Consider the following 25,470-nt stretch of genomic DNA (forward strand, 5'->3'; position numbering starts at 1 on the left):
TTAGACAAAGTTAAGAAAATGTGCCTAAAACACTTGCTCATTGCCTGGTACACTGAAAGCACTCAACTTTTTGTTATTTAGTACCAGGTGCTAACTATGGTGTGGGTTGGAAGTGAACAATCAGTGAAATACAGGTATTTCCCAATTCATATTTAGAAAGAACTTTATCAGTTTCACAAACATTAGCCCATTTGATCCTCAGATAAGGCAGGGACGATAATCTCTATTTTACAAATGAGCTTGTGTGACTCAATTGAGAATGTCTACAAAGCATTGCCTAAGAAGCTACACAACTAGGAAATATTAGAAGCAGGATTTAAATGCAGGTTTCTAGTCCAGCGATCTCTTTACTATACCACACAAAGTAAAAGATATTTCCTAAAAGACGTACATATAAAGTACTGCGGGAGTTCAGATGAGAGAATTAAAACACTTTCATAGGCATCATTCAGTATAATCCTCACAATAACCCTGTGAGTTAGGCAGATAAGGGACTGGTATCTTCTTTTTGCAAATGAAGCAGGGAAGGCTGCAGGATAGCCCCTGACTCGCTCAAGGTCACACGCCTATTTTGTGGCAGAACAAAGACTGGACAGAGCCTTCCAACGTGCAGCACTGTATGCTTTACCTGGTTTTATGCCACCACAGGAAACCCCTGCTCACTGCTTGGGATTAGAGACCAGCTTTTCATGATTGCCGTGGAGGATTCATTTTAGAATTCATCGTGCGTTACATTTTCAACACGGTGTTTACATATTCTTTCCCTGCTTCTCGGTTGAGGACCGGGCAGCAGATGAAGCTTGTTATGAAGGGAGTGTGTTGTGATGGAAAGAGAACGAGACTCAGAATCCAACCACTTTCTGGCTCTGGCTTAAAGCAGGGCAGAGTCAGCCCTCCTCTCACTCTGCTTCTCTGCAAAATGTAAAACCCTGTCCTCTTTACCTCAAAATGAGTGGTTGAATTTTTCCCATGGCCCTGATGCGTATTGCAATATAAAACCTGTCATCGACAGTTTCCACATGTAAATGAACAACCCATTATTCACTTGTGAGTTGACAATGTGTCCAGAACTGTGTGGGAAACGATCGAGAAGGGAATAGTCTTCTTGGAAACAGTTTAGTCGTGTTTAGTAGGTGGGCAAGACTAAGTGTATCAGTGGAGCTGGAGCAGTGACACATCTAGAAATATTTAGGAAGCAAAATGGACAGAACAAGGTACAAGACTGGTCATTAATGGTGAGACAGAGGGGGTTTTCAAGCATTGTTTAGAGATTTCAGCTTATTTAGATGGACAGATGGTGGGGCAATTTGCTGAAATTAGGATGCTGGAAAAGATCCAGGTTTGAGAATGAAGGTCGGAAATTCAGGTTCGGACACGCTGTGTTTGACATACCTTTACAACTTTCAAGTTGGAATGTCTGTCAGGCAGAGCCTTGAAAATAGGAACCTGGAGCCCAGAGGAGAAGTTTGGGTTGGAGATAACATATCAGGAATTTGTCAGCATGTAGATGATAACAGCAGCTAGGGAAGGAGAAGATGGGCCATCCCCATAAAACAAAACGAGAAGAGGGCCCAGAACTCACTCATATTTATTAGGGGAGCATTGGCTGGAACTAAGCAAGATAAATAACTTGAATCCCAAACTTTTCTTTTTCTGTGAAAAGGTAGCTTTTTTATTTATTGTTGCAGTAGTTATTGGATGCAGTAGTCTTTTGGATGTGTCCTAGGTGCGCCAACAGAGATTATGTTAAGGCAAACATTTTTAAAGCCTGTTCCTCAGACCGTATGTGTGTGTGTGTGTGTGTGTGTGTGTGTGTTTTAAACGATTCAAGTAAAAACAATTTTTAACCAAACTTTAGTGGAAATGCCTCTGACCAAGAAGATGATCTCTGTTCCCCCATCATGCTTTGTCTTGGAGTAGATCACCTCTGAACCTACTTTCCCTTCAAGATAACACTGATTCCAAAGTCTGTGGTTCTGGGGTAAGAAAGGGTGTGGCATTTGGGTGGTTGTTGCCGCTGTCACTTTGGGCCCTATTTCAGTGACCAGCATATTTCCGCTTTGATATCCTCTCATCACTGCACCCTTCTTGCTCTCACTGAGGAAAGAAAAATGAAAGTGGAGTGGATCAAAAGATGTTAAAAAATCTTTCCATCAAAAATACCGTAGGTCCTTCCTTACAAAGGAACATTAATAGAACTCTTCCTTCTTGAAGCAACTAATTAGGCATTTGGTACATCAAGACAGGGTTTGTTGCTCAGCTCACAGCTGTGACTGAATGTTAATGCCCCGCTATACTTAGCCCTTAGGAGGATATGTGTTTTCTTAATATGTATGCTGGAGACAGGTTACAGATGATCCACTAAGAAACAGAACCATCGTAATCTGTAAACTGTGTTTACTTCTGAAATGTAAATACAGAAGGGCTGAATTCAGCTAATACACACACACACACACACACACACACACACACACACACACGTAATTTTCTATTCCCAATGAAGAATATTAGATTTAAAAAAAAAAACCAAAAAAAAACTTCTTTTAGTAGATCTCACTCTTCACATCATGAAAATGAGACCCAGGAATGTGGAGTGGCATCTGAAGGCCACCTGAGTAAGCTGAGATGGAACACAGAACAGAACCCAGCTCTCTAAGCATTTCTGAGATCACACTATGTGAAGATGTTATGCAATTAGTCTATTAAAATTTTTACATTTATTTATGCATTCATTTTCTTTTTAAATGTGCGCACCAGCAGCATAGGCATTCTTTACCTGCAGTGGATATATAGACTGAGTGTCAATAAAATATGAATGGAATATGACTTCTCTTCTAAAATAGTTCACAATTGAGTCAAAGAGACAGACCTGTCTGTCAACACAACGTGATATGGGCTGAAGAAGATGTGTAAAGCAAGAGCAACAAAAGCACAAAGGAGATAATATTTTATGCTGCTTGAATCAGAGGACATGATGGTAGGAGAGCTCCAGCCAGGAGATTTCATTTGAATTGGATTTGAAGGATGAATGGGCTTCAAATGGGCCAAACTGAGAAGGAACTGAGTCAGGAGAAAGTAACTCCAAGATAATCAAAATAAAGCAAAACAAAATTGATGAAAGTCAGAATGACAAAGGTAGGGATGGATAGGGTGTTGTGGAGCTGAGTGACCCATTGCAGATGAGTGCATAAAGGTTTGGGCCACATCTTGAAAGTCTTTGAATCTTGTCCCAAGGAATGGAGATTGTATTAATGATAGAATGGCAGCCAGCATGATGTTTTGGGCACGGAGTTGACAGACGATGTATGTTAGAAGAGTATCTCTGTCAACAGAAGACAGAAGTGGGAGGACCAATGACAAAAAACTAGGAAAAGCTATTATAATGTAATACATTGTAAGTAGGAACCAGAGCAGGGGCCAGATCCGGGCACGGGAGAGTATAGCCTAACCAGAGTCAGGTTTCAATGCATACTGCTTAAGGCTGCATTCCATGCCACCATGTTTGACTCCCTGAATCAAAATGTATCAGCATCTACAAAGACTTTAAACAAAACGCCTCATCTCAGCAAAGCAGCAGAAGTATTGTTACTGGGTCAGAATGTATGCTTGTAGAACACAGGAGTTATTTTCCAAGAAACCTCAACCAGGTAACCCAAAGCAACCAAGAACCAGAATTTACAAGAAGGAGATGCTTCTTACTAACACACTCTTCTTGGTCTCCTTGTAAAGGTCGAAGAAAGCAAGCTGCCTACATCTTTTTCAGCCAGCAGAAGGAGACAGACTTTATAATTTATTCTCTATGTGGATGTTCAGTGAATGAATTTGCAGTGAATGGATTCTAGAAAGCCCAGGTGATTTACTTCCTTTACTTCAGTCAACTTTATTTTGAACTTGCCTGAACCCCACACTGCCAACCAACTCAGAGTCAAGGAGAAAAGAAATGGAGTAATGAAGCTCTGTCTGACAGTACATTGACCAACTCAGACCATGACGCTAAGCTCTGAGGATTTGAGGGGTAAATTATGTCTTCAGAGTTATAGGAGAGAACTTCATGGAGAAGCAGCCTGGGCCCCTGTTGCTTTCCCAGGAGTGGTTGGTGTGGTGACAGTCGTGACACCCGAACACAGTAACTGGGCAAAGTCCTGACGTCTACTGTCCTTCAGAACCTAGTGTGGTATCTGCCCACTTACAGAGGATCATGGGCTACAGGGGGCTAATTACTAACTGTCTAAACACAGAGATTTTGGAGAGTTTACTTTACATGGCTGGCATTGCCCTATTGTGGAACCAGAGAAACAGGAGTAACAAACTGCCCTTCCAAATTTAGATTCTACTTACTTGTTGGGAAATGATTTGCGCTGGTTTGTTTTCAGCTATTAAAGAACAAATGGGGTGATCGAAAGCCACCTGCGAATCTTTGAAGAAATCTGTGAAGGGTGACATGGCAGTAAATGCCATTGTCTTAGAATGCATTGGTATCACGTTTGATGTTGCCCCAGTGGGACCCAAGAAAGCATCAGAGCTTGCACCTGAGAAACCTGAGGTTCAGATAAGTTAATGAGGAAGCCAAGACAGCCACCCCAGGCTTAAAACTCTTGAATCCACTCCACAGTCTACATAGCATTTTGATGTGACCTCAGTTTGATAGGATAAGCAGATTTCTGAAAATTGGCACATAAAATGGAAATGTTTAGGTTAAATTGTTGTTTAAAACCACTAAGAGCCCACATTGAAGAAACTAGTGGTAAATCTAGGGCAGTGCTAGTGTCTGGTTGGAGGAAGGGCTGAGATCACTACCATGGAAGTGTTTTCTAAAGATGCTTTGTTCATACTCTTAACGCTGAGGAAGTATCAGTTGTCCATATCAATGAATATAAATTTTTTTCATGACCATTAGTAATCTGGGATATTTTTGGAGGCTGCTGGAGATTATAAGAACCTAAAACTCCCTTCCTTATAATAAAATCCAGCATCCCCTTTTATATGTGAGTAATGTTTCTATTATATGATCTTAGACATTCTTACCTGGACATGCCCAGAAGTTCTTGCCTCTTTTTCCTTTGAAGAATGCCTTTTCAAGGGGTTATGCCAGCATGTCCTAGAACACAGCTATTTCATCTAAATTATTCAGTAGTTATAAGAATAAAGTCAGTTGTGAAAGCTGTCCTTCCTTATAGATACTCAAGGACTTTGGTATGCAGATCTGACCTTCAGTGACAAATATGTTGCTTGAAGGTTTAGAAAATACATCCTGAAATGACTCATAACAGATGATAATTACACTCATTCTCCCAGTGGTTTCTGAATGCCCAAGTGTCTCTTCTTTCCCTTTAGGAGCTCATGTCTTCTACGCAAAGTACCCATGATCCAAATAGGCCCCTTGTTTTCCCCTATTGTTGAATGATACCAATACTGGCTCTAGAGGATGAAATCCCAAATTTCATTCTTAATGGTAATATTCATTAACTGTGAGTCCTTTAAAAAAATGTTGTTTCTTTAAATCTCACTTTTACATCTATAAAATAATGATAATAAAACCATCCTATTTATACAAAAAGAGAGGCAATGCATATAAAAATTCTGCTGAAAGAAAATAATATGCAAAACTGTCTACATCCACAAGGCGTACAATCTGATTATGAGGGTTTTCTTTTGAAAAGCAATCTATTGGCCTGAATCATCTTAGTTTGGTAGAATAGATCAGTGTGATGTGTGACACATGGGAGCCCTATCTGATGTTTCTTACTCCTACTTACAGATAGGTCGCTATTGAATCCCACCCACATCCCTCCCTCACTGTAAGTCACAATTCAGCCTTGCAGCAAATTAACACAGTACTTGTAGAGGGATACCTAAACCTTGGGCTATATCCAGATTCATACAGGGTGTTTTTTTGTTTGTTTATCGTGGTAAAATATACAAAACGTAGCATTTACAGTTTTAACCATTTTTAAGTGTAGAGTTCTGTGGCATGAATTGCATTCGCCTTACGGCACAACTTTCACTGCCCTCTATCTCCAGAGTTTGTTCATCTTCCCCAACTGAACTCTGTATTCATTAAATACTAGCATCCCATCCCTCCCTCCACCTTGCCCCTGGTAGCCACTCAGTGTGCATATTTTAATTATGAGCGGTAATGGATAAATGAATGCTAACCGCTATAACAAGCCCTCAAATTTATAATGGCTCTAATCTGTTTGACTCTGTAAAGTATTATAGGAAAAGGATGTTCCCGATTGACAGGCAGTTCTTCTCCCAGGTCTTCTCCAGAATTCTTGCAAAAATTTGACTTCTCCATCATCTGTGTATGGCTTCCAAGGTCTGCCTGCCACATATGTGGTTTTTCAAGGCCAGGCCTGGAATCAGCACGCGTTGTGTACACTCAAGCTCATTGATTAGACCCAGTCACATGGCCTCATCTTGGCTTCAGGGGAGCCAGGACATACAGTCTAGTACATGAAGAAGGAGAAATAGGTTTGAGGAGGATCCAGCCAGTCTCTGTCATATCAGTCAAATTAAGAGTGTATATATGCCCGGCAATCACTATTCATGCCCGTAGAACTTTGTTTTCACTTTTCTCTTTGGAAGCTTACTTTACCCTGGCAGCAAAATAGGTTTTATTTTAAATATCTCCCCAAACAAAATAAAACTGAATGGTAAAATTAAAATGAATATATAATTCCACTGAGATGTAAGAGATATCATCTAGACGTAGAAACCTTAAGAAACAGTTAAGTGGCTAGAAGGAACTCTTTCTTCACATTCGATTGTGCGAGACCAATGAGGATATAAATGTCTAGAATCATGTGGGTCCTTAAAGCGTACTTCAGGAGTTCCGGTTCTTATATGTCAGCATCCATATTCGTAGGATTTGTCTTCTCTTAATGTGAACTATAAATCTCACCATGATCAGCAGGTTAATTCATTTGTTTGGAGCCCTCTGAGGAAGTTTTTAATTGGAAAATAAATTGGACACATGTAGATGTGGCTTGAAGAAAAGGCAAGTAGACACGTGTTCCACTTTCTCCTCACGAGGAAGGGCATCTACTTCTTTCACTAAATTGCACTTAACGTAACCACAGGACCTCAAGCTCTGTACACATCAACACTTGGCATCTGCCTTTTCCTTTCCTACAATGAAGGAAAATGCATAAATGCATTTGTTGACAGTACTGACAAAGACTGGCTTGTGGAGTAATCAAAACCCTGATTTCTGTCATTAGCTGAATGTTTACAAAACGCATCTTCCTGCCTACGTTCCAGACGCTTCTTCTTATTTTACTAGCTCTTTGTTATGAGTTTTGAGACTAAATTGTAAAGTGTCAAGGGAAAAGACTTTCGTATGCAAGGTTCATGGGAATGGCATAAACTTGAACTCCCCAGAAACCCTGCAACATTTATTTATAGGCTCTTCCAGTCAGTTTACATCCCATAGTAAGCCTTCGAGGTCTTGCCTTACATGCAGAGTCAACAGGAAATGAGTGAGCAACCTTTTGGTCTACCTTACTGCTGTTGCTCATTATTATTATTTTTAATTAATTAATTTATTTATTTTTGGCTGCGTTGAGTCTTCGTTGCTGTGCGCGGGCTTTCTCTAGCTGCGGAGAACGGGGACTACTCTTCCTTGCGGTGCGCGGGCTTCTCATTGTGGTGCGATGGCTTCTCATTGCGGTGGCTTCTCTCATTGCAGAGCACAGACTCTAGGCACATGGCCTTCAGTAGTTGTGGCTCACGGGCTCTAGAGCTCAGGCTCAGTAGTTGTGGCGCAAGGGCTTAGTTGTTCCGCGGCATGTGGGATCTTCCTGGACCAGGGATCGAAACTGTGTCCCCTGCATTGGCAGGCGGATTCTTAACCACTGCGCCACCAGGGAAGCCCCTCTCTTGCTCATTAAGTAAAGGCTGTGGCTAAAAGTATTCATGTGGGAATAATCTTTCCCTGCAACTTTTATTTCCTAGGGAACGAGCAGTGAATACATCCCAGCCTGGGTCCCTTCAGTTTACTGTGGGAAACCTGAAGCCAGAAGCCATGTACACCTTCCGAGTCGTGGCCTACAACGAGTGGGGACCAGGGGAGAGCTCTCAGCCCATCAAGGTGGCCACTCAGCCTGAGTGTGAGTATGAGACAGGAAGGGCAAATTTAGAAAGCATTTGTTTTCGTTGGCGATATCTTTGAATCCTTTCATAATAATTTATTGAGGTGACGGAATGGAAGGAATATTTCTGAAGCAACATGTTTAACCCGAGGGTTTTTAAAGGTAAGATAACTTTAACAAAATGGCCTTCCCACTTTGGCCATATCTCCATAATGACAAATTAACAACTATCAAGGCCTGGTCCATCCACACAGTCTACATGTTCACTCCCGAGTAAGTGACTGACTCTACCCGCCAGTACTTCATCATCAACATTGGGTTTCAGCCTCCTGCATTGATTTTTTCAGATTTTTCTAAGTTTGTCTATAAAAAGTGTAACATCAAAGGAGAAGAAAAATGGCATAGGACTTCCCAACACAGGGATTATTCAAGAACTTACTCATGCACTGAATGCCCTTAAGAAGCTTCCAAAAGTGAATCTAGATTTAAGAAACGTAAAGAGAAAATCTCTATTGGGCAATCTCATTGTCCTTTAACATAAATCACTATATTAAGCTCCATGATCACAAAGTAATGCAGCTGAATGTTATTGGACCAAGTTATAATTTAGCGATTTGTACTTTTATAAAGGAACAGCCCCCAAACTGTACATTTGAAAAATATTTCTGTATTGTACAAAATTTTGATTTTTCTACTAAACGTCTAATTTATTTGGAAAGATTATTACTGATGAGTAGTCTGCTAGCTTTATTTGGTTCAGAGTTTTAAAAAATTGTGATCTAACAGCTAAATGACATGAAGGACTACTTGTAACAAAGTACATTATTTAGAGATTTAGACACCTAGTTTCATCTACTCCTGTTCTTTGTTTTTGTTTTTGTTTTTTTGAATGATGCTATTTTATCTGTATTCCCAACCATTTTATTTAAAACTATATTTAACTTCAAAATCACCTCACATGCTTTTGGAAGAAGGTGAAGTAGAAATCAGAAAGATTTTCATTGGTACATATGAGAAAATAATCTTTGGACTAGGTCAGTTCTTAAGGATTTGAAATCAATATGTTGAAGAAGAGCAACAGAGACGTAGTCTGGCAGCTGGTATCATGCTCTGCACACTGGGCAGAATCTCCGTTCCTTCTTCCACTCAGCCAACGCTACAAAGACCAGATGAGGACAAATTGCAATAAAGTATTTGTTGGGGGTGGGGTTATGACTAAGCTGGACAAGTCTTAGAGATATTTGCCTCATAGAAATAAAACCTCACATAGCATCTTTAAGGGCATAGTAATGTACAGGTTTCAGATCACATAAAAAGAAATTAAATTGAGTTATTTGTAGTGAGGTGGATGGACCTAGAATCTGTCATACAGAGTGAAGTAAGTCACAAAGAGAAAAACAAATACCGTATGCTAACACATATATATGAAATCTAAAAAAACAAAACAAAAAAAGTGGTTCTGAAGAACCTAGGGGCAAGACGGGAATAAAGACGCAGATGTACTAGAGAATGGACTTGAGGACACAGGGAGGGGAAAGGGTAAGCTGGGACAAAGTGAGAGAGTGGCAGTGTATATATGGACATATATACACTACCAAATGTAAAATAGCTAGCTAGTGGGAAGCAGCCTCATAGCACAGGGAGATCAGCTCCGTGTTTTGTGACCACCTAGAGGGGTGGGATAGGGAGGGTGGGAGGGAGGGAGGCACAAGAGGGAAGACATATGGGGATATATGTATATGTATAACTGATTGACTTTGTTATAAAGCAGAAACTAACATACCATTGTACAGCAATTATGGTCCAATAAAGATGTTAAAAAAAAATGCAGCCTCCCAGGCAGGACAGGCTAAATAATTTGCAGGACCCAGAAGCTACAGTAGAGCGTTAAGCCGTGCTCCACGGGGGACCCTCCTAAGCGTGGGATCTTGTGCAGCTTCGTTAGTCGTATGCCCACAAAGCTGGTCCGACTTCCAGGTTTCTCTTCTTAAGAATGTTTTGTTGCTGTTTGGATTGAAATCATGAGATAATGCTGATTTCCACTTTGCAGTGACTATGTTCACATGTAATTTGAGTCATCAATTTCTTCATTGACTTTTTTTTTAATTAATTAATTTATTTTGGGCTGTGTTAGATCTTCATTTCTGTGCTAGGGCTTTTTCTGGTGGCAGCAAGCGGGGGCCTCTCTTCATCACGGTGCGCAGGCCTCTCACTATCGTGGCCTCTCTTGTTGCGGAGCACAGGCTCCAGACGCCCAGGCTCAGTAGTTGTGGCTCACGGGCCTAGTTGCTCTGCGGCATGTGGGATCTTCCCAGACCAGGGCCCAAACCCATGTTCCCTGCATTGGCAGGCAGATTCTCAACCACTGCGCCACCAGGGAAGCCCCTCTTCAATGACTTTTCACAGATCATATATATACAGAATCAATAACTTTTAAGAATATTTGGTATTTTAATCAATAAACTTGAATAAAAACAAATTAAGTCAAAATATATATTTTTGAAAATGGTATATGCCATGTTGTATACAGACTGATAGTTGAAAAACCCATAAAAATTCTGTAAAACAATCTTGTTCAATTTTCTCATGGCAGAACTTAAACTTTAAAAGAATGTTCATTTTCAGAAGATCCAATTTCTATGAATCGTCTGAATTCTTCACTTCCTAATCCAACTATTATCCCTGGAATTGTTTTAGTGTACTTTTCAAGGCTGACTGGCTATGATTACATTACATTTCTGATGAAAATTCTACATAGTCAGTTTCACTTCTAGGACTGAGCAACATTATTTTTCTTCTACCATTATTTTTAAGTATCCAGTTTGAAAATCAATATCCAGCATTTTTTATTTTTTTTTTTTTTTTTTGCGGTACGCGGGCCTCTCACTGTTGTGGCCTCTCCCGTTGCGGAGCACAGGCTCTGGACGCGCAGGCTCAGCGGCCATGGCTCACGGGCCCAGCCACTCCGCGGCATGTGGGATCTTCCCGGACCGGGGCACGAGCCCCGTGTCCCCTGCATCGTCAGGCGGACTCTCAACCACTGCGCCACCAGGGAAGCCCCCAGCATTTTTTTAATTCACATTTTTAAAAACAAAGGGACATTTCCTAGCCAAGGGAAGGAAAGTCTTTTTCATTTGTATACTGACTAGTAATAACGCCTCATTTCATTAAAAACATTACTCATGATACATTTTTAGTATAATTAATCAAAAAAATAAGTGTGATTATTTGTATTACACATATGGCCTTAACCTTTATAAAGTAAAAACAATAGCATAATTCAACTTACAAGTGTGTTTAATGAACACCCACTGTGTTCCTAATACTGTTCTACACTGTCTGACAGGTTAAGAAAGCATATGTGTGTAATGAAGTAACAGCACTTAGGGCTCTCAGAAGCTTCCTGAGGAAGCAAATATTTTAAATATGTAACAGCAACAAAACAAGTAAGGAAACCTGTAAGAATTTGTTAAATGAAATATTAAAAGTCTGAATCACAGATTGGTTTATGAGCCCATTACTTGTGACGGCCGAGGCATATGATGCCAAGAGCTCAGCCTCTGTGTACCGGTGCCAGATCGAATCTCGGAGACAGAGTTTTGGGCAAAGTAGAAAAGAATAGCTTTATGGCTTTGCCAGGCAAAGGGGAACACAGCAGGCTCCTGCCCTCGAAAACTAAGTGTACCAACCAGGGCGGATTTGCTGAGGAGTTTTATGGCAGTGGTTCAAGGGTGGGGTTGCTGATAAGATTAGGGTGTGTACAGGGTTTAGGCTCTTTAATCTTGTTTCAGGTAATCTTCTTGATGAACTTTCTGGTCCCTTTAGTCTGGCCTCAGATGGTCTCCTCTGGCATAAAGAATGCTAACATCTTCATTTGCTGGGTGTTAATTCTATAAAGGGCTTAAAGGCAGTGTTATGTGTATCCCTTGAGGAAGCAGCGGGACTCTGCCCCAAGGCTGCACTATTGTTCCTTGACAGTTCCTCCCTTGTCTCTACATCCCCTCCCTTCCCAGATTAGCAACTGTTCAAATCTGCCCTTTGGATCTCAGGGAAGGTCATGGAGGCTGGAGTCTGTTCCCTACAAGAAACGGGGGACATGAAAATGCTTCCATGCCCAGGAGCCCCGTAGGGTCCTGCTCGGTCTCACATATTGTCTAGGTAATTTTTTATGCCTTAATCATATCGTGCTTACCTCCTCAAATAAGTGCTTTATTACAAAGACAGCTGCTTTGGTCCTTTGTATATACCTTCCATTCTTCCTCATTCAGAAAGCAGTCTGAGAATTTATGTAGAATAACTCACTGGGTGCTGGTTTCTGTAAGCATTTACTTTGCTTAAAAATTAGCATAAATGATGATAAGGCATAAAATAAAAACTAAACACCTAACTGAATAAAAGGTTACTTGTTGGTATTGTTGTCTCATATAAGTTATCTTTCTCCAGAAAATGAAAGTAGAAAATCATTCTGGGTTTGAAACATTGAAAGTATCTTTAAGTTTTTTCATTAAGGGCAGTGATAGTGGTCTTACAATGCTAACTGTATTTTGGCCTTTAATAACACCTTTGTTTTATTAAATCACCTCTCTTCTTACCACTGTATGGAGTAAGGATTATTTCCTTTGCAGACCATTGTTTACTTGCAGGGTGACCTGATTGTGTTTCATTAAGAATTGGATAATTGTCCTTGGATAATTAATCTCTTGCTGAGTAGATAGGTAGATAGGAACAGTTCAGCCCAGATAAACAGTACTTTAGAATATATTTTACATGTGCAAAACAGTAAACTCCTTCAGTTCATTTAGATTAAGAGTATTGTGTAGCTTACTCGCTGTCTTTATTACAGACATTAGGATAAATAAGTTATGTTATCAGGACTAATAGGTACGGCATGTGTATTTCATCTTCTGTTGTTAACACAAAATGCCATTTTAGCAATTTAAAAATATTTCTAGGATAAGGAACACTTCATCTTCTCCAAACCTGCTCAATAATACACCAATTCCTGAGTAAGATGGAACACCTTAGAGATCCTGTGCTTCATTTCCTCCTCTCCCCACTCCCCCCCACCTCCCGTCCCACCCCCCCCTCCCTCCCCTTTCTTTTCCCTACTCTTTCTTCTCTCTCGACTTCTTATAAGCTCGTCCTTCTGTGTTTTTAGAGGAAGTTCAGAGGCTGATTTTATTACTTGGTTAGAATTGCAGAATTTAGAGGCAAAGGTGGGGGGACGTTTTCATTGTTCTCTCACTGACAAAATGATCTTATCTGTTGAAAATGGGTCTCGTCTGGTTAGCATTTGCTTGCTCGTTTTATCACTGTTTTTCCAAATGTGATGTAGTAATTGTACACTAAAATGACATAGCTTTTATACAAATTGAATTTCAAGGTTTCCATATTATTTGAAAATAGCAACTCTGTTATGAAAACCATATTCTCAAGGAATAAACACTGATGGAAAACATGTCTGAAATATAAATCAGCCAGCAACTGTTTCTGAAAAGTGCACACGTACTGCAGTAATCATTTAAAGAGATCAGCAGCCCAAGATCCAGTTTATGAAATAATCACCCAGAATACAAAGGCTTGATTTATAGGAAGGTCTGTGTCTCCTGATTATATCTTCCTTTGGCTAAACCTTTGCTCTTCCCTCTGCCTTTATGGTGTATAATTTCTTTGCTGTATTATCAGCCAGATTTAAGTCCCTGTGTGCTTAAGACTTGTCTAATCTTTTCATACCACATGTGGAGAATTTTTGAATTATTATTTGGGGTCCTTTAAGATGCTATTAAGGCAGTTTAATCATGAAGGATGTTAAAATGGACCACATACTGGCTGGAGGCTTGAGTTAGAACGGGGAGCCTATTTGCTAGACCACAACCCAATTATCCACAAAACCCTTTTATAGTTAAGTGTTGTAAGTAATATTCTTAGTCCATTATATTCTTTACACTGAAAAGATGAGTGAAAGCAACCCCCAAATCGACTTTAGAATATATTATACAGAGGAAATAGGACTTCCCTGGTGGTCCAGTGGTTAAGACTCTGTGCTTCCACTGCAGGGGGCACGGGTTCGATCCCTGGTCAGGGAACTACGATCCCACATGCTTCGCTGTGCAGGCTAAAAATAAAAACAAAAACCAAAAATACTTTACGGGGCTTCCCTGGTGGCACAGTGGTTAAGAATCTGCTTGCCAATGCAGGGGACATGGGTTCGAGCCCTGGTCTGGGAAGGTCCCACATGCCGCAGAGGAACTAAGCCCTTGCGCCACAACTACTGAGCCTGTGCTCTAGAGCCCGCGAGCCACAACTACTGAGCCCACATTGCCACAACTCCTGAAGCCTGCGTGCCTAGAGCCTGTGCTGCACAGCAAAGGGAAGCCACCGCAATGAGAAGCCTGCACGCCTCAACAAAGAGTAGCCCCTACTTGGTGCAACTAGAGAAAGCCCACACGCAGCAACGAAGACCCAAGGCAGCCAAAATAAAATAAATAAATTTTAAAAAAGATAATTAACTGTTTAAAAAAAGAATATATTATACAGAGGAAATAGACATATTTGCCTTTTACATCTGTCCCTGGATTTTTTTTTTTAATTCTAATAAAGCTCTACTTCTATGGTTGTTATGGGGGGTACTGGAAAGTCTCTGAACATTATGTCTCCAAACATTACTATCCATATCCTAGGACAAGTTCCTTAATCCTTGAAACCTCATTGTCCTTGATTATAAATTGGAGATATGAATGATTTACCCCTCCTCCTCCTGATGCCAAAAGCGCAGCCTCTCTGTGCACCGGTGCTGAATCGAATCTCAGAGACAGAAGTTTTGGGTGAGGTAGAAAAGGATAGCTTTATCATTTTTCCAGGCAAAGGGGGACACAGCAGACTCCTGCCTCAAAACACTATGTATCCCAACCTAGGAGGATTTGATGAGGAGTTTTAGAGCAATAGTTCAAGGGTGGGGTTGCTGACAGGATTAGGGTGTGTGCAGGGTCTCAGGTGGTCTGACTCTTAATCTTGATGAGCTTCTCTGGTCCATTTAATTTTGCCTCAGGTGGTTTCGTGGCTGGGCCTCCCTTGACCACCAACTGTTTGCATCTGCCCTTTGGAACTCAGGGAAGGTCATCGAGGCAGGAGTCTTGCCTACAAGAAACAGGGTCCAAAAAGGCTTCGGTGCCCAGGAGCCCCACAGGGTCCTTCTCAGTTTCATTCCCAGGTTGTAAAGATGAAATGTGATAACATATGGGAAGCCCCTGAGTCTTACCTGGCATCTAGTAGGCACTCAATAGAGAGAAGTTCCCTGCCCCTAATGGGATCAAATGGAAACATAATTCCAACTGCCCTGCACTGACAACCAAAGTGGGACACTCTAGAGTAATCACTAAGGTAATAAGGCTTGATTACTATGCAATCAGCCATTTACGTATATTATTGCTTTCCCCCTAATCATCCCCTCCCTCTTACTTAGCACGCTATTGTAGACTGGTTTGTTGTCTAATTTGCCTCTTGTACATCTTTGCAACCCTAACTAAAATTTGAAGCTTTATGAGCAGAAAACACTCTATTATCCCATAACATGTGTCACAGCATTGCCATTTTGCGAATAGCTAGCTGGTTAACATTTGCTGGTAGAATCTGATTTGTACTTAATTGGTGGTGGAGATGATACGTATCAGCAGTGTTTATTCATCATGATTCTATAAATTAAGCAAGCCAAGTAAATTACAGTTCTGGCTAGCTAATTTCTTGTATCACTTAAACTGGTTTCCAATTACTGACTGCACTGCATGGTAATTTGAGTGAATATTTGGGATGACTGTGGAGGAGAAGTTGACCGTGAGCCAATCAGCTGGTCCAGTTTTGTGGTCATGTACGTGGCTATAGACTAATAGTAGAAAGAAAGAAATATAAGCACTGATGTTTCATCTTTTTAGGTAACACACAAATGCTGGTATAATTTAAATATTCTCTCATTGCAAAACATGTTTTCAGGTATTACAAGTATAAGATGAGAGACATTAAAGGCTTATGGTATGGTATCCCCGGCAACAAAGGCTTAAGGAATCCATTTGGATTTTTTTTTTTTTTTTTTTTTTTTTTTTTTTTTTTTTGCTGTACGCGGGCCTCTCACTGCTGTGGCCTCTCCCGTTGCAGAGCACAGGCTCCGGACACGCAGGCTCAGCGGCCATGGCTCACGGGCCCAGCCGCTCCGCGGCATGTGGGATCTTCCCAGACCGGGGCACGAACCCGTGTCCCCTGCATCGGCAGGCGGACTCCCAACCACTGCGCCACCAGGGAAGCCCCCATTTGGATTTAATGGTCAATTAGCGAGGTATTATATCTTCTACAATGATGTATATTACTGGAAGAATTAGAGGTAGGCTTGTGAGTGTGGGTTGTTTAATCACGTTAGAAAAATTGAAAGCAAAAGGTGAGTCATTCTGTACTTATTCATTCAGTCAGTCAGTCATTCAAAATGATTCTTTTGTGCTATGTCCTATACTTCATGGTCCCATACAACCACCATTACTACATGTGCCTATTTACATTTCAATGTATTGATGTAATATAAACTCTAAAAGGCAGGCACACTAACCACATCTGTCAAGGTAACACTTAAAATTTAAATAAAATTGAAAACTAAAAATTCAGCACCTCATTAGCCACATTTCAAGAGTTCGTATATGACTGCTGGCTACTGTATAGGACAGCACAGAGAACATGACCATTATTGCAGAAAGTTCTATTGGGCACCCCTGATCTAGATGCTCTGCTAGTACATGAGGGTACAAAAGCAAGTCAGAAAATGTCCTGACTCCCAAGGAACTATTAGTCTAGTGTAAACTATTTTAATTAAGCAGAACTCATTAAAAAGGTATTTAATAGATTAGTCCCCTTTGAAAGTTGAAAAAGTTCATTATGTGTTGAATTAATGTGAAAGATTAAGTTTTAAAAGACCAGAGAATCTAGATCTGAACATATTTTCTGATTAGTTTCTCAAAGCTCCCTAAATATTTTCTCAGATAAAAAAATATATATACATATTATATATATTTATATATATAATATGTGTGTGTATATATATATATATATATATATATATATATATATCTTTCAGTGCAAAATTAAGGATGAAGGACAAAGATGACTTGTTGTTTGGATTAATCAGTGGTACAGCATAATTCAATTCCCCTAAGAAGCCTCTACTGGTTCCTTGTTACTCTCTCTGAGCACAAAGCATAATTCAAGCTTCTTCCACTGGTATAACCAAACATCTAAAGAAGCTATCTACTTGGTGAGAAAGTATAGAGAAAAAAGCTACAGATTTCTGACTGCTATTAGGGAGTGTGAAGAAAGATGACAAGAGAGTGTCATAATAATGAGAAGTTCCTGGAGAGTATGGGTATCTAGCCTGGGATAATGAGCTTCCAAAAAGGTAGATTTGTTTTGGGTTTAATTGCCTCGTTTGGTTATGTAGCTACTGAAAACGAAAGTAGGTTGCTTGGTAAACTGAATTAGAGCAAAATAGAGCTTGAGCATCATCAGGGATATTGTCGTCATGCTGCAGCAGCCAAATAAAACTCTACTTCAGAGATAAAACAGCTGAGCTGAGCTCTTTTAATGGGACTCCTTCAGTCATATTGGATTCTGTGGAAAGCTGGTGTTCATGAAGTGAAGAAGAGTAAAGACACACAGAGAATATAGCATTTTTACTCATATGTATTTATATATTCTCTCATCTTGACAGCCCTTTTATCTGAATGGTCCATAAGCAATTATTGAGCACCTACTATGTGTCAAGCCTTTTATAAGGTGCTGGAGAGATAGAAGGTAAAATAAGATGGGCAGAATAGTATCCAAAAGTTTAGAGATGAAATTTTTGAAGAAAATATAGTCAGATAAATTGTTCTAAATCATACTGTGGGATCAAATTTATTTCCTCTTTTTTTTAACCTAAAGTTAGGATTATAAGATATTAGCATATAAATAATATATAATTTAATACATATATACATACATCTATATACACACATATACATTTTGTGTTTTAGTATGAAACATGATAGTACTTTTTAGAAAGTAGCACCTGAAGAAATTTATAGTTGACTATCCTCATGTGATACCCAACCCATAAAGAGTGAAACTCATTTTTTTTTTAACATCTTTATTGGAGTATAATTGCTTTACAACGGTGTGTTAGTTTTGCTTTATAACGAAGTGAATCAGCTATACATATACATGTATCCCCATATCTCCTCCCTCTTGTGTCTCCCTCCCACCCTCCGTATCCCACCCCTCTAGGTGGTCACAAAGCACCGAGCTGATCTCCCTGTGCTATGTGGCTGCTTCCCACTAGCTATCTATTTTACATTTGGTAGTGTATATATGTCCATGCCACTCTCTCACTTCGTCCCAGCTTACCCTTCCCCCTCCCCGTGTCCTCAAGTCCATTCTGTACATCTGCAAATTTATTCCTGTCCTGCCCCTAGGTTCTTCAGAACCTTGTCTTTTCTTTTTTAGGTTCCATATATATGTGTTAGCATACGGTATTTGTTTTTCTCTTTCTGACTTACTTCACTCTGTATGACAGACTCTAGGTCCATCCACCTCACTACAAATAACTCAATTTTGTTTCTTTTTATGGCTAATATTCCATTGTATATATGTGCCACATCTTCTTTATCCATTCATCTGTCGATGGACACTTAGGTTGCTTCCATGTCCTGGCTATTGTAAATAGAGCTGCAGTGAACATTGTGGTACATGACTCTTTTTGAATTATGGTTTTCTCAGGGATATGCCCAGCAGTGGGATTGCTGGGTCATATGGTAGTTCTACTTTTAGTGATACTCATTTTTAAATCACTATTTTATGGACTCTTTTAACTGCAGGTTATATTCTACCTACTCTGAAGTATCTTATGTGCTACACAAAAGTATAATAATTTGACTTTAACTCTTATTGTCTGATTCCAGTGTTCCTACATTGTTATACTGTTTTAATAAAGATATTATTTCTACTTTGTAGGAACACAGCTGAGGGGAATAATACCTACAACTATTCCCTGTTCTGTGAAAACTCTTTTGGGTCTCAGCCCAATCTTCCCACCTTGGGAAGCCCCATATCACATCCAATATTGAGTTTAAACTGGGCCAGAATTTCTGACCACAGGATGTTTGACAGATACAGGGGATTTCCATGGGTTGAAATTGAAAGATTTTTAAGATGAGGCCACACAATTACTGCTTTCAATGTACGATGTTAAAATTGGAATCAAGATGGTGCCACCAGTGTCCAAGAGGAAATGATCATGGCCTTTTATTAACTGGAAGTCGAATAGTGGAACTCTGAGCCCGTGATTAATGCAGGTAGCCTGCTCATTACCACCTTATTTGAATCTGTAATTAGTGTTCCGGGTCTTTAGAATGGAGGAGAGAGAAAGGTAGTTGAGAACAAGCATTCAGAAATCAGATTGGATTAGAATTCTGTCATTTTTACTTACTAGCTAACTAGGGTGAGCTGGTTTTGCTAAACCACAGCTTCCTCATATGTAAAATAGGGAGATCTTGCAGGGATGTTGTAAAACTTAAAAGAAAAATCCGTAAAATGGGACAAAACAGTACATCCTCAAATGATTATCCTGAGAATTCAATGAGGTGTTTAGCATAAAATACTTAGCCTGCTCTCTGGCACTTTTTTAGTCCGCAATTAATGCTATTATAATCTTGCATTCCATCACTGCTGTATTCTGATTATTCTCATGAAGTCATGTTCCTTAACAATGCACATAATTTGTTCATTTCTATCTGTGGGCTGCTGACATGTGTTTGAAATGCTCTCTTTCTTCTTTAGGCTATTTCATAAGTCTCTTGTATTTCGATTTTACGATTTTATTTAAGATTTGAAAAGCAGAATCCCACTCTGGCTAATTCACCCCATGGATCCGTTAGTCTGCATAAGCTCATTTTTCCCGCTCCAAATTTGTTCACGTCTTTCATTCATTCATTTTTTTCTTTCAACAAATAGTTATTGTGTGACCCTAGTGGGCTACCCTGTATTTCTCAGCACTGGGAGTTCAGCAGTAAAAAAAAAGACAGACAAATGTTTATCTTTATGAGGCTTCTATTCTAGCAATAGAAAGGGACAATAAACAAATAAAACTAAAGCATGCAGAAGAATAAACTAGTTTAAGGAGATAGAGAATGAAAAGGATAGAGGTGATTCTAGAAAGGAAAGTCAGGAGAGCCTTTCTGAAGAAGAGGCGTTTAAGGGGACCTGGGAATGAATTCGGAGGGATGCCAGCAAAGACCTCGGGCAGAGCCACATTTTAGGCAGAGCCAACAGCAAGTGTCAAGTCCCTGGAGAGGAAGAGGAAGAGGACCACTGTGTGGCAGCAGAGCAAAGAAGAGGGAGAGTGAAGAGAGGAGTCCACAGGTAGCAGGGCCCAGACATGAGAAACCTTGAAGCCACAGTAAGGAAGGTGGATTAGTTCTCAGTGCAGAGGCATCTGTGCAGGAGGGGGTGACATGATGTAATTTTCATTTTAGAAGTGGGAGCTAGAGAGGAGGCTAATGTGTAGCACAGTCAAGAGATGTTGGGGGAAACTGTAGAGGTATGAAGGGCTGGTAGGGTTCAGGATGCCTTTGGAAAAGATGAGACTTGCTGCTGGGTGTGGGATAGGAGAAAGGACAGCAGTCAAATTTACTCTTTGATGTTAAGCCTCAGAAACTAGGTGAATTGTGGGACCATTTTGGGTTCTGAAACTTGATAAAGAGCCAGCTTGGAGGGTGTGTGGGGAGGGGAGAGACATGAGGGACAAATCAAGACTTTTTAAAAAAATATGTTAGGTTTGGGCTTCCCTGGTGGCGCAGTGGTTGAGAGTCCGCCTGCCGATGCAGGGGACAAGGGTTCGTGCCCCTGTCTGGGAGGATCCCACATGCCGTGGAGCGGCTGGGCCCGTGAGCCATGGCCGCTGAGCCTGTGCGTCCGGAGCCTGTGCTCCGCAACGGGAGAGGCCACAACAGTGAAAGGCCCGCGTACCGCAAAAAAATAAATAAATAAATAAAAAGTTAGGTTTGACTGTTAAATGGATTCAGGTTTTATTTATTTAATTAGACTGTAAGTTCAAAGAAGGTGCCCAATATTTTGAATAGAAGAATAAAAGAAAACGCCACATACTGCTAGCCAGCGGCCAAGGTCATGCAGTATTTAGCTTCTTATAGTGGCAAAACTGAACAGTTGTTGGAGTAACAGGGGCAAATTCTCCATGTTGTCAACTATAAAATATCTGTGCCCTACATGTCCCTGATTCATGTGTTACAGGGATATGCACAGTGCCATGCTCAGAAGACACTCAAATATTTGTCAATCACAGAGAAGCATCCTTCTTAGAAAGCATCCTGGCAGGCCAGTGAAGTGTAATTTGATTGGCTGATCCCAGAGAGGGAGAATTGACTAAAAGGATGCCTCAGATGCACAGCCCAGTCTTCTTGCTGCCAAGATTTTCCAAGAAACCAATCCAAAGGGGGCTAGTTAGTGCCAAAATAAGTGTTAGCCCAGAACCAGCTTGTTTTCTGATATGTCCTTTGCCTGTGTTCATTAAACAGGAGATTGAATTCTAATAGGATGTCTATTCAGAAATGACCCAGCTGTTGAGTCACCTTATTCTCTGAGATGGCATCAGGATTTTATCAGTGGAAGCCTGGTTTATAGGTCCAAGTAAAGACTACAGAATTCACAAGGAGTTTGCCTTTCGGTTTGTAATATCCCTTTTCTTTACCCTTTTCCCTGTCTTGGGAAATCTTATACACCCCGTTAACTCAGGGTACCCAGAATCCAAAACATTCACCCAGTGATCTGAAGCATAAAGTCAAGTTCATAAAGTCTATTTGAGATAGCTAATTTCAATCATTGAGTTATACAAAGAATAAATTTGGGGATCAGGGAGCTTAAGGCCAGTCGTAGGATGGGTCAGTACACAGCGGGTATCACCAGGCCTATATCTATGTCTAGATTGCTCATCCAGGGTTATTTATGTTAGATAACTCTGCTTACAAAAAATCTGTTTCCTCATTTTGAAAATGGATGTAACACTAAACCAATATACAAAATACCTGGGTTCTAAACTGAAACATTCTCTGTATATTGCTGTTACGTGTTTGAGAAGGTCACTTACCTTTTCTGATTTTCAATTTTCTCTCCTAAAATAGGGATTATCCTGCCTGTGTTAGTTCCCTGGGGCTGCTGTGACAAAGTGCCACATGTTGCCTGGTTTAAAACAACAAAAATGTATTCTCTGCCAGTTCCAGAGACTAGAAATCTGAAATCAAGGTGTCAGCAGACGCATGCTCCCTCTGAAGGCTTTAGAGAAAAATCTTCCCTTGTTGCTTCCCGGCTTCTGGTGGTTTTGGCAATCCTTTGGCACTTTTTGGTTTATAGGTGTATCATCCAGTCTCTGCTTCCATCTTCGCATGACCTTCTCCCCTCTGTGGCCATGTCCCTTTGTGTCTTCTTTTTTTTTTATAAGGATGCCAGTCGTATTGGATCTAGAGCCCACCCTAATCTAGTATGACTTCACCTTAATTTAGGTAATTATATTTGCAAAGGCCTTTCTGGGTACGCGTGAATTAGGCAGGGGGTGGTGGATGGGGGAAACTATTCAACCCAATACATAAACTTCCCTAAAAATCATATAGATTGTTAGTAAGTTTCCAAGTAATGTGGATGAGGACTGAGAAAACTATTATATGCATATATATATGCACACACACACACACACACACATATATATACATATATGCATACATATACAGACATATTTTTTTTTCATTTTTATTGGAGTATAGTTGATTCACAATGTTGTGTTAGTTTCAGGTGCATAGCAAAGTGAATCAGTTATACATATACATTTATTCACTCTTTTTTAAGATTCTTTTCCCATATAGACCATTACAGAGTATTGAGTAGATTTCCCTGTGCTATATACAGTAGGTCCTTATTGGTTACCTATTTTATATACAGTAGAGGGTATATGTCAATCCCGATCTCCCAATTTATCCCCCCCACCTTACTCCCTGGTAACCATAAGTTTGTTTTCTACATTGACTCTGCTTCTGTTTTGTAAATAAGTTCATTTGTACCGTTTTTTTAGAGAAGAGTTAACATCTATCCTTCTCAAACTATTCCAGAAAATTGCAGAGGAAGGAATACTCCCAAGCTCATTCTATGAGGCCAGCATCACCCTGATACCAAAACCAGGCAAAGATATCATAAAAAAGAAAATTACAGGCCCATATCACTGTTGAACATAGATGCAAAAATCCTCAACAATATACACATTTTTTAAAAATTAAGAAGCTACCTTTTTCATTTAAAAAATAATTTCAGTTATTGCCTCTCAAGCAGAGAAATATTAAAAGTACCCTTAGTTCCTTAAAATCATATTTGATATGATTTGTTCCTACCTTCTTCCGCTCTCCAGAATTCTAACCCTGCCTTGTAGGCTGTAGGACACAGTACTTTCTGAATATTAAGGACTGCGAACTGCTTAGGTGGCCCGAAGCGAACTAGCAAGTGAAAGAAATCAGCTGAGTAACAGTTTGCAGAAGCTGCCAGCATGAGCTGTGACAGGCACTGGCCACACCCTCAGATTTCCACTGTTTGACCTTCAGTTGATGAAAACGCCGTGATCTTTTACTCGTGAACATTGATGGCAGCACCTTGACTTTGGTTTTAACAGCTACGGCCCAAAGCATTAATTGCATGTCATCACCTTGAAATCTTTCAACTTCAGCCCATAGCAATCGCCTGTACCTGTGAAACATCCTGTGAAAAAGAATTTTGGTCCAACCTAACTCCTCCATTAGCTGTGACGAAATTAAATGCGACAAAACTAACACTGTCAGAGTTGTGATTAGAACATGGCATGACATTCCTACCACAGTGCTAACGCAGGTCTGTGTGTCAAGATTAGCCATGATAATTTCAGGGAAATGGAAAAACAGTTACCTGAAAGCTAACTGCATTTGAACAATTCTGTAATGAGTTAAAATTCTTATTATTCAAGAAAACATTGCCATAACAGTATAATATTTAAAAAATCCCAGCATTATTGAGCTTATGCCAGTCTGAGTGAGTTATGCTAACCCCCACGCTGAAGAACATGCTAGGGACATCATTTCTCCTCCCTGTTGTAAATCACTTGAGCTTAACCTTCAGTCTGCTGTCTGCTGAAGACTTGATTCAAAGTCTTCTCCTACTACCTTGCAGTGAAATAAAAAAATTATTATTATCACTTCCATTCTTCAGAGAGACTGACTTGTAGTTCAATCTAACCAAATGCTTAGGATCCACAGAAGTGACTTGATGCCCCTTCTGGGTTATGTTTCATCACTGAATATAATTTTAAACCACAAATAACAGTGTAATAATAGATTGAACGTATCACTCACATCTTAGATTATGCCAACAGCTTGATTAATTTTATCACTTGGAATATGATTTGTTCTCTGTCCTTTTGATAATTTAATGTTCTTACAGTAATTTTGCCACTCTCTTTGGAAATACTAAATTTTCTAGAGTTTTTTTTTTTTTTTTTTTTTTTTGCGGTACGCGGGCCTCTCACTGTTGTGGCCTCTCCCGTTGCGGAGCACAGGCTCCGGACGCACAGGCTCAGCGGCCATGGCTCATGGGCCCAGCCGCTCAGCGACATGTGGGATCTTCCCGGACCGGGGCACGAACCCGTGTCCCCTGCATTGGCAGGCGGACTCTCAACCACTGTGCCACCAGGGAAGCCCCTAAAGTTCTTGAGTTATTTTAGTGGCATTTCTGACTTCTGTAGTGTTGGGTATGGTAACCACTAGCCACAAGTGTCTGTGGAGCACTTGAAATGTGGCTTTTGCCCGAATTGAGGTGTCCTGAGAGAGTAAAATCCACACTGGCTATTAAAGACTTACTAGAAGCAGCGTAAACTATCACATTAACACATTTCATATTGATTATGATTTGAAGTGACTGTATTTTAGATATATTAGGTTATATATATATATTTTTAAATTAATTTCACTTATTTCATTTTTACCTTTTTAATGTGGCTACTAGAAAATTCAAATTACATATGAGTATTCATGCCTCACATTATACTGGACAGGGACGACTTTGGTATATTCCCTATGTCTTATACCCAGCCACAAGGAAGTCAAAAAGATTGCCAATCTGATATTAAAATGAGTTTTGGAGTTATTGAAATACAATGGTTAAACAAATCCATCTTCTTAAGTATTTCTGAATATTATCTAAATAGCGTCATGTTTAACCCCTATTTTCCTTATTTTACTCCAGATTTACTGAACATTATAATCAATGGCCTTTGAATGTTTGAGTC

General features: G+C 40.0%; 1 protein-coding gene across 1 annotated transcript in view; it reads left to right on the top strand.

Annotated features, from left to right (window-relative positions):
• The window catches only part of DCC (DCC netrin 1 receptor), a 776,413-nt gene that overhangs the window by 402,542 nt on the left and 348,401 nt on the right, over positions 1–25,470 (top strand). The window contains 1 exon segment of the mRNA XM_073789896.1: positions 7,957–8,111. Within this exon segment, the coding sequence (XP_073645997.1) occupies positions 7,957–8,111 (155 nt within the window).

The sequence above is a fragment of the Tursiops truncatus genome, chromosome 13 (assembly GCF_011762595.2).
Source record: "Tursiops truncatus isolate mTurTru1 chromosome 13, mTurTru1.mat.Y, whole genome shotgun sequence".
NCBI lineage: Eukaryota > Metazoa > Chordata > Mammalia > Artiodactyla > Delphinidae > Tursiops > Tursiops truncatus.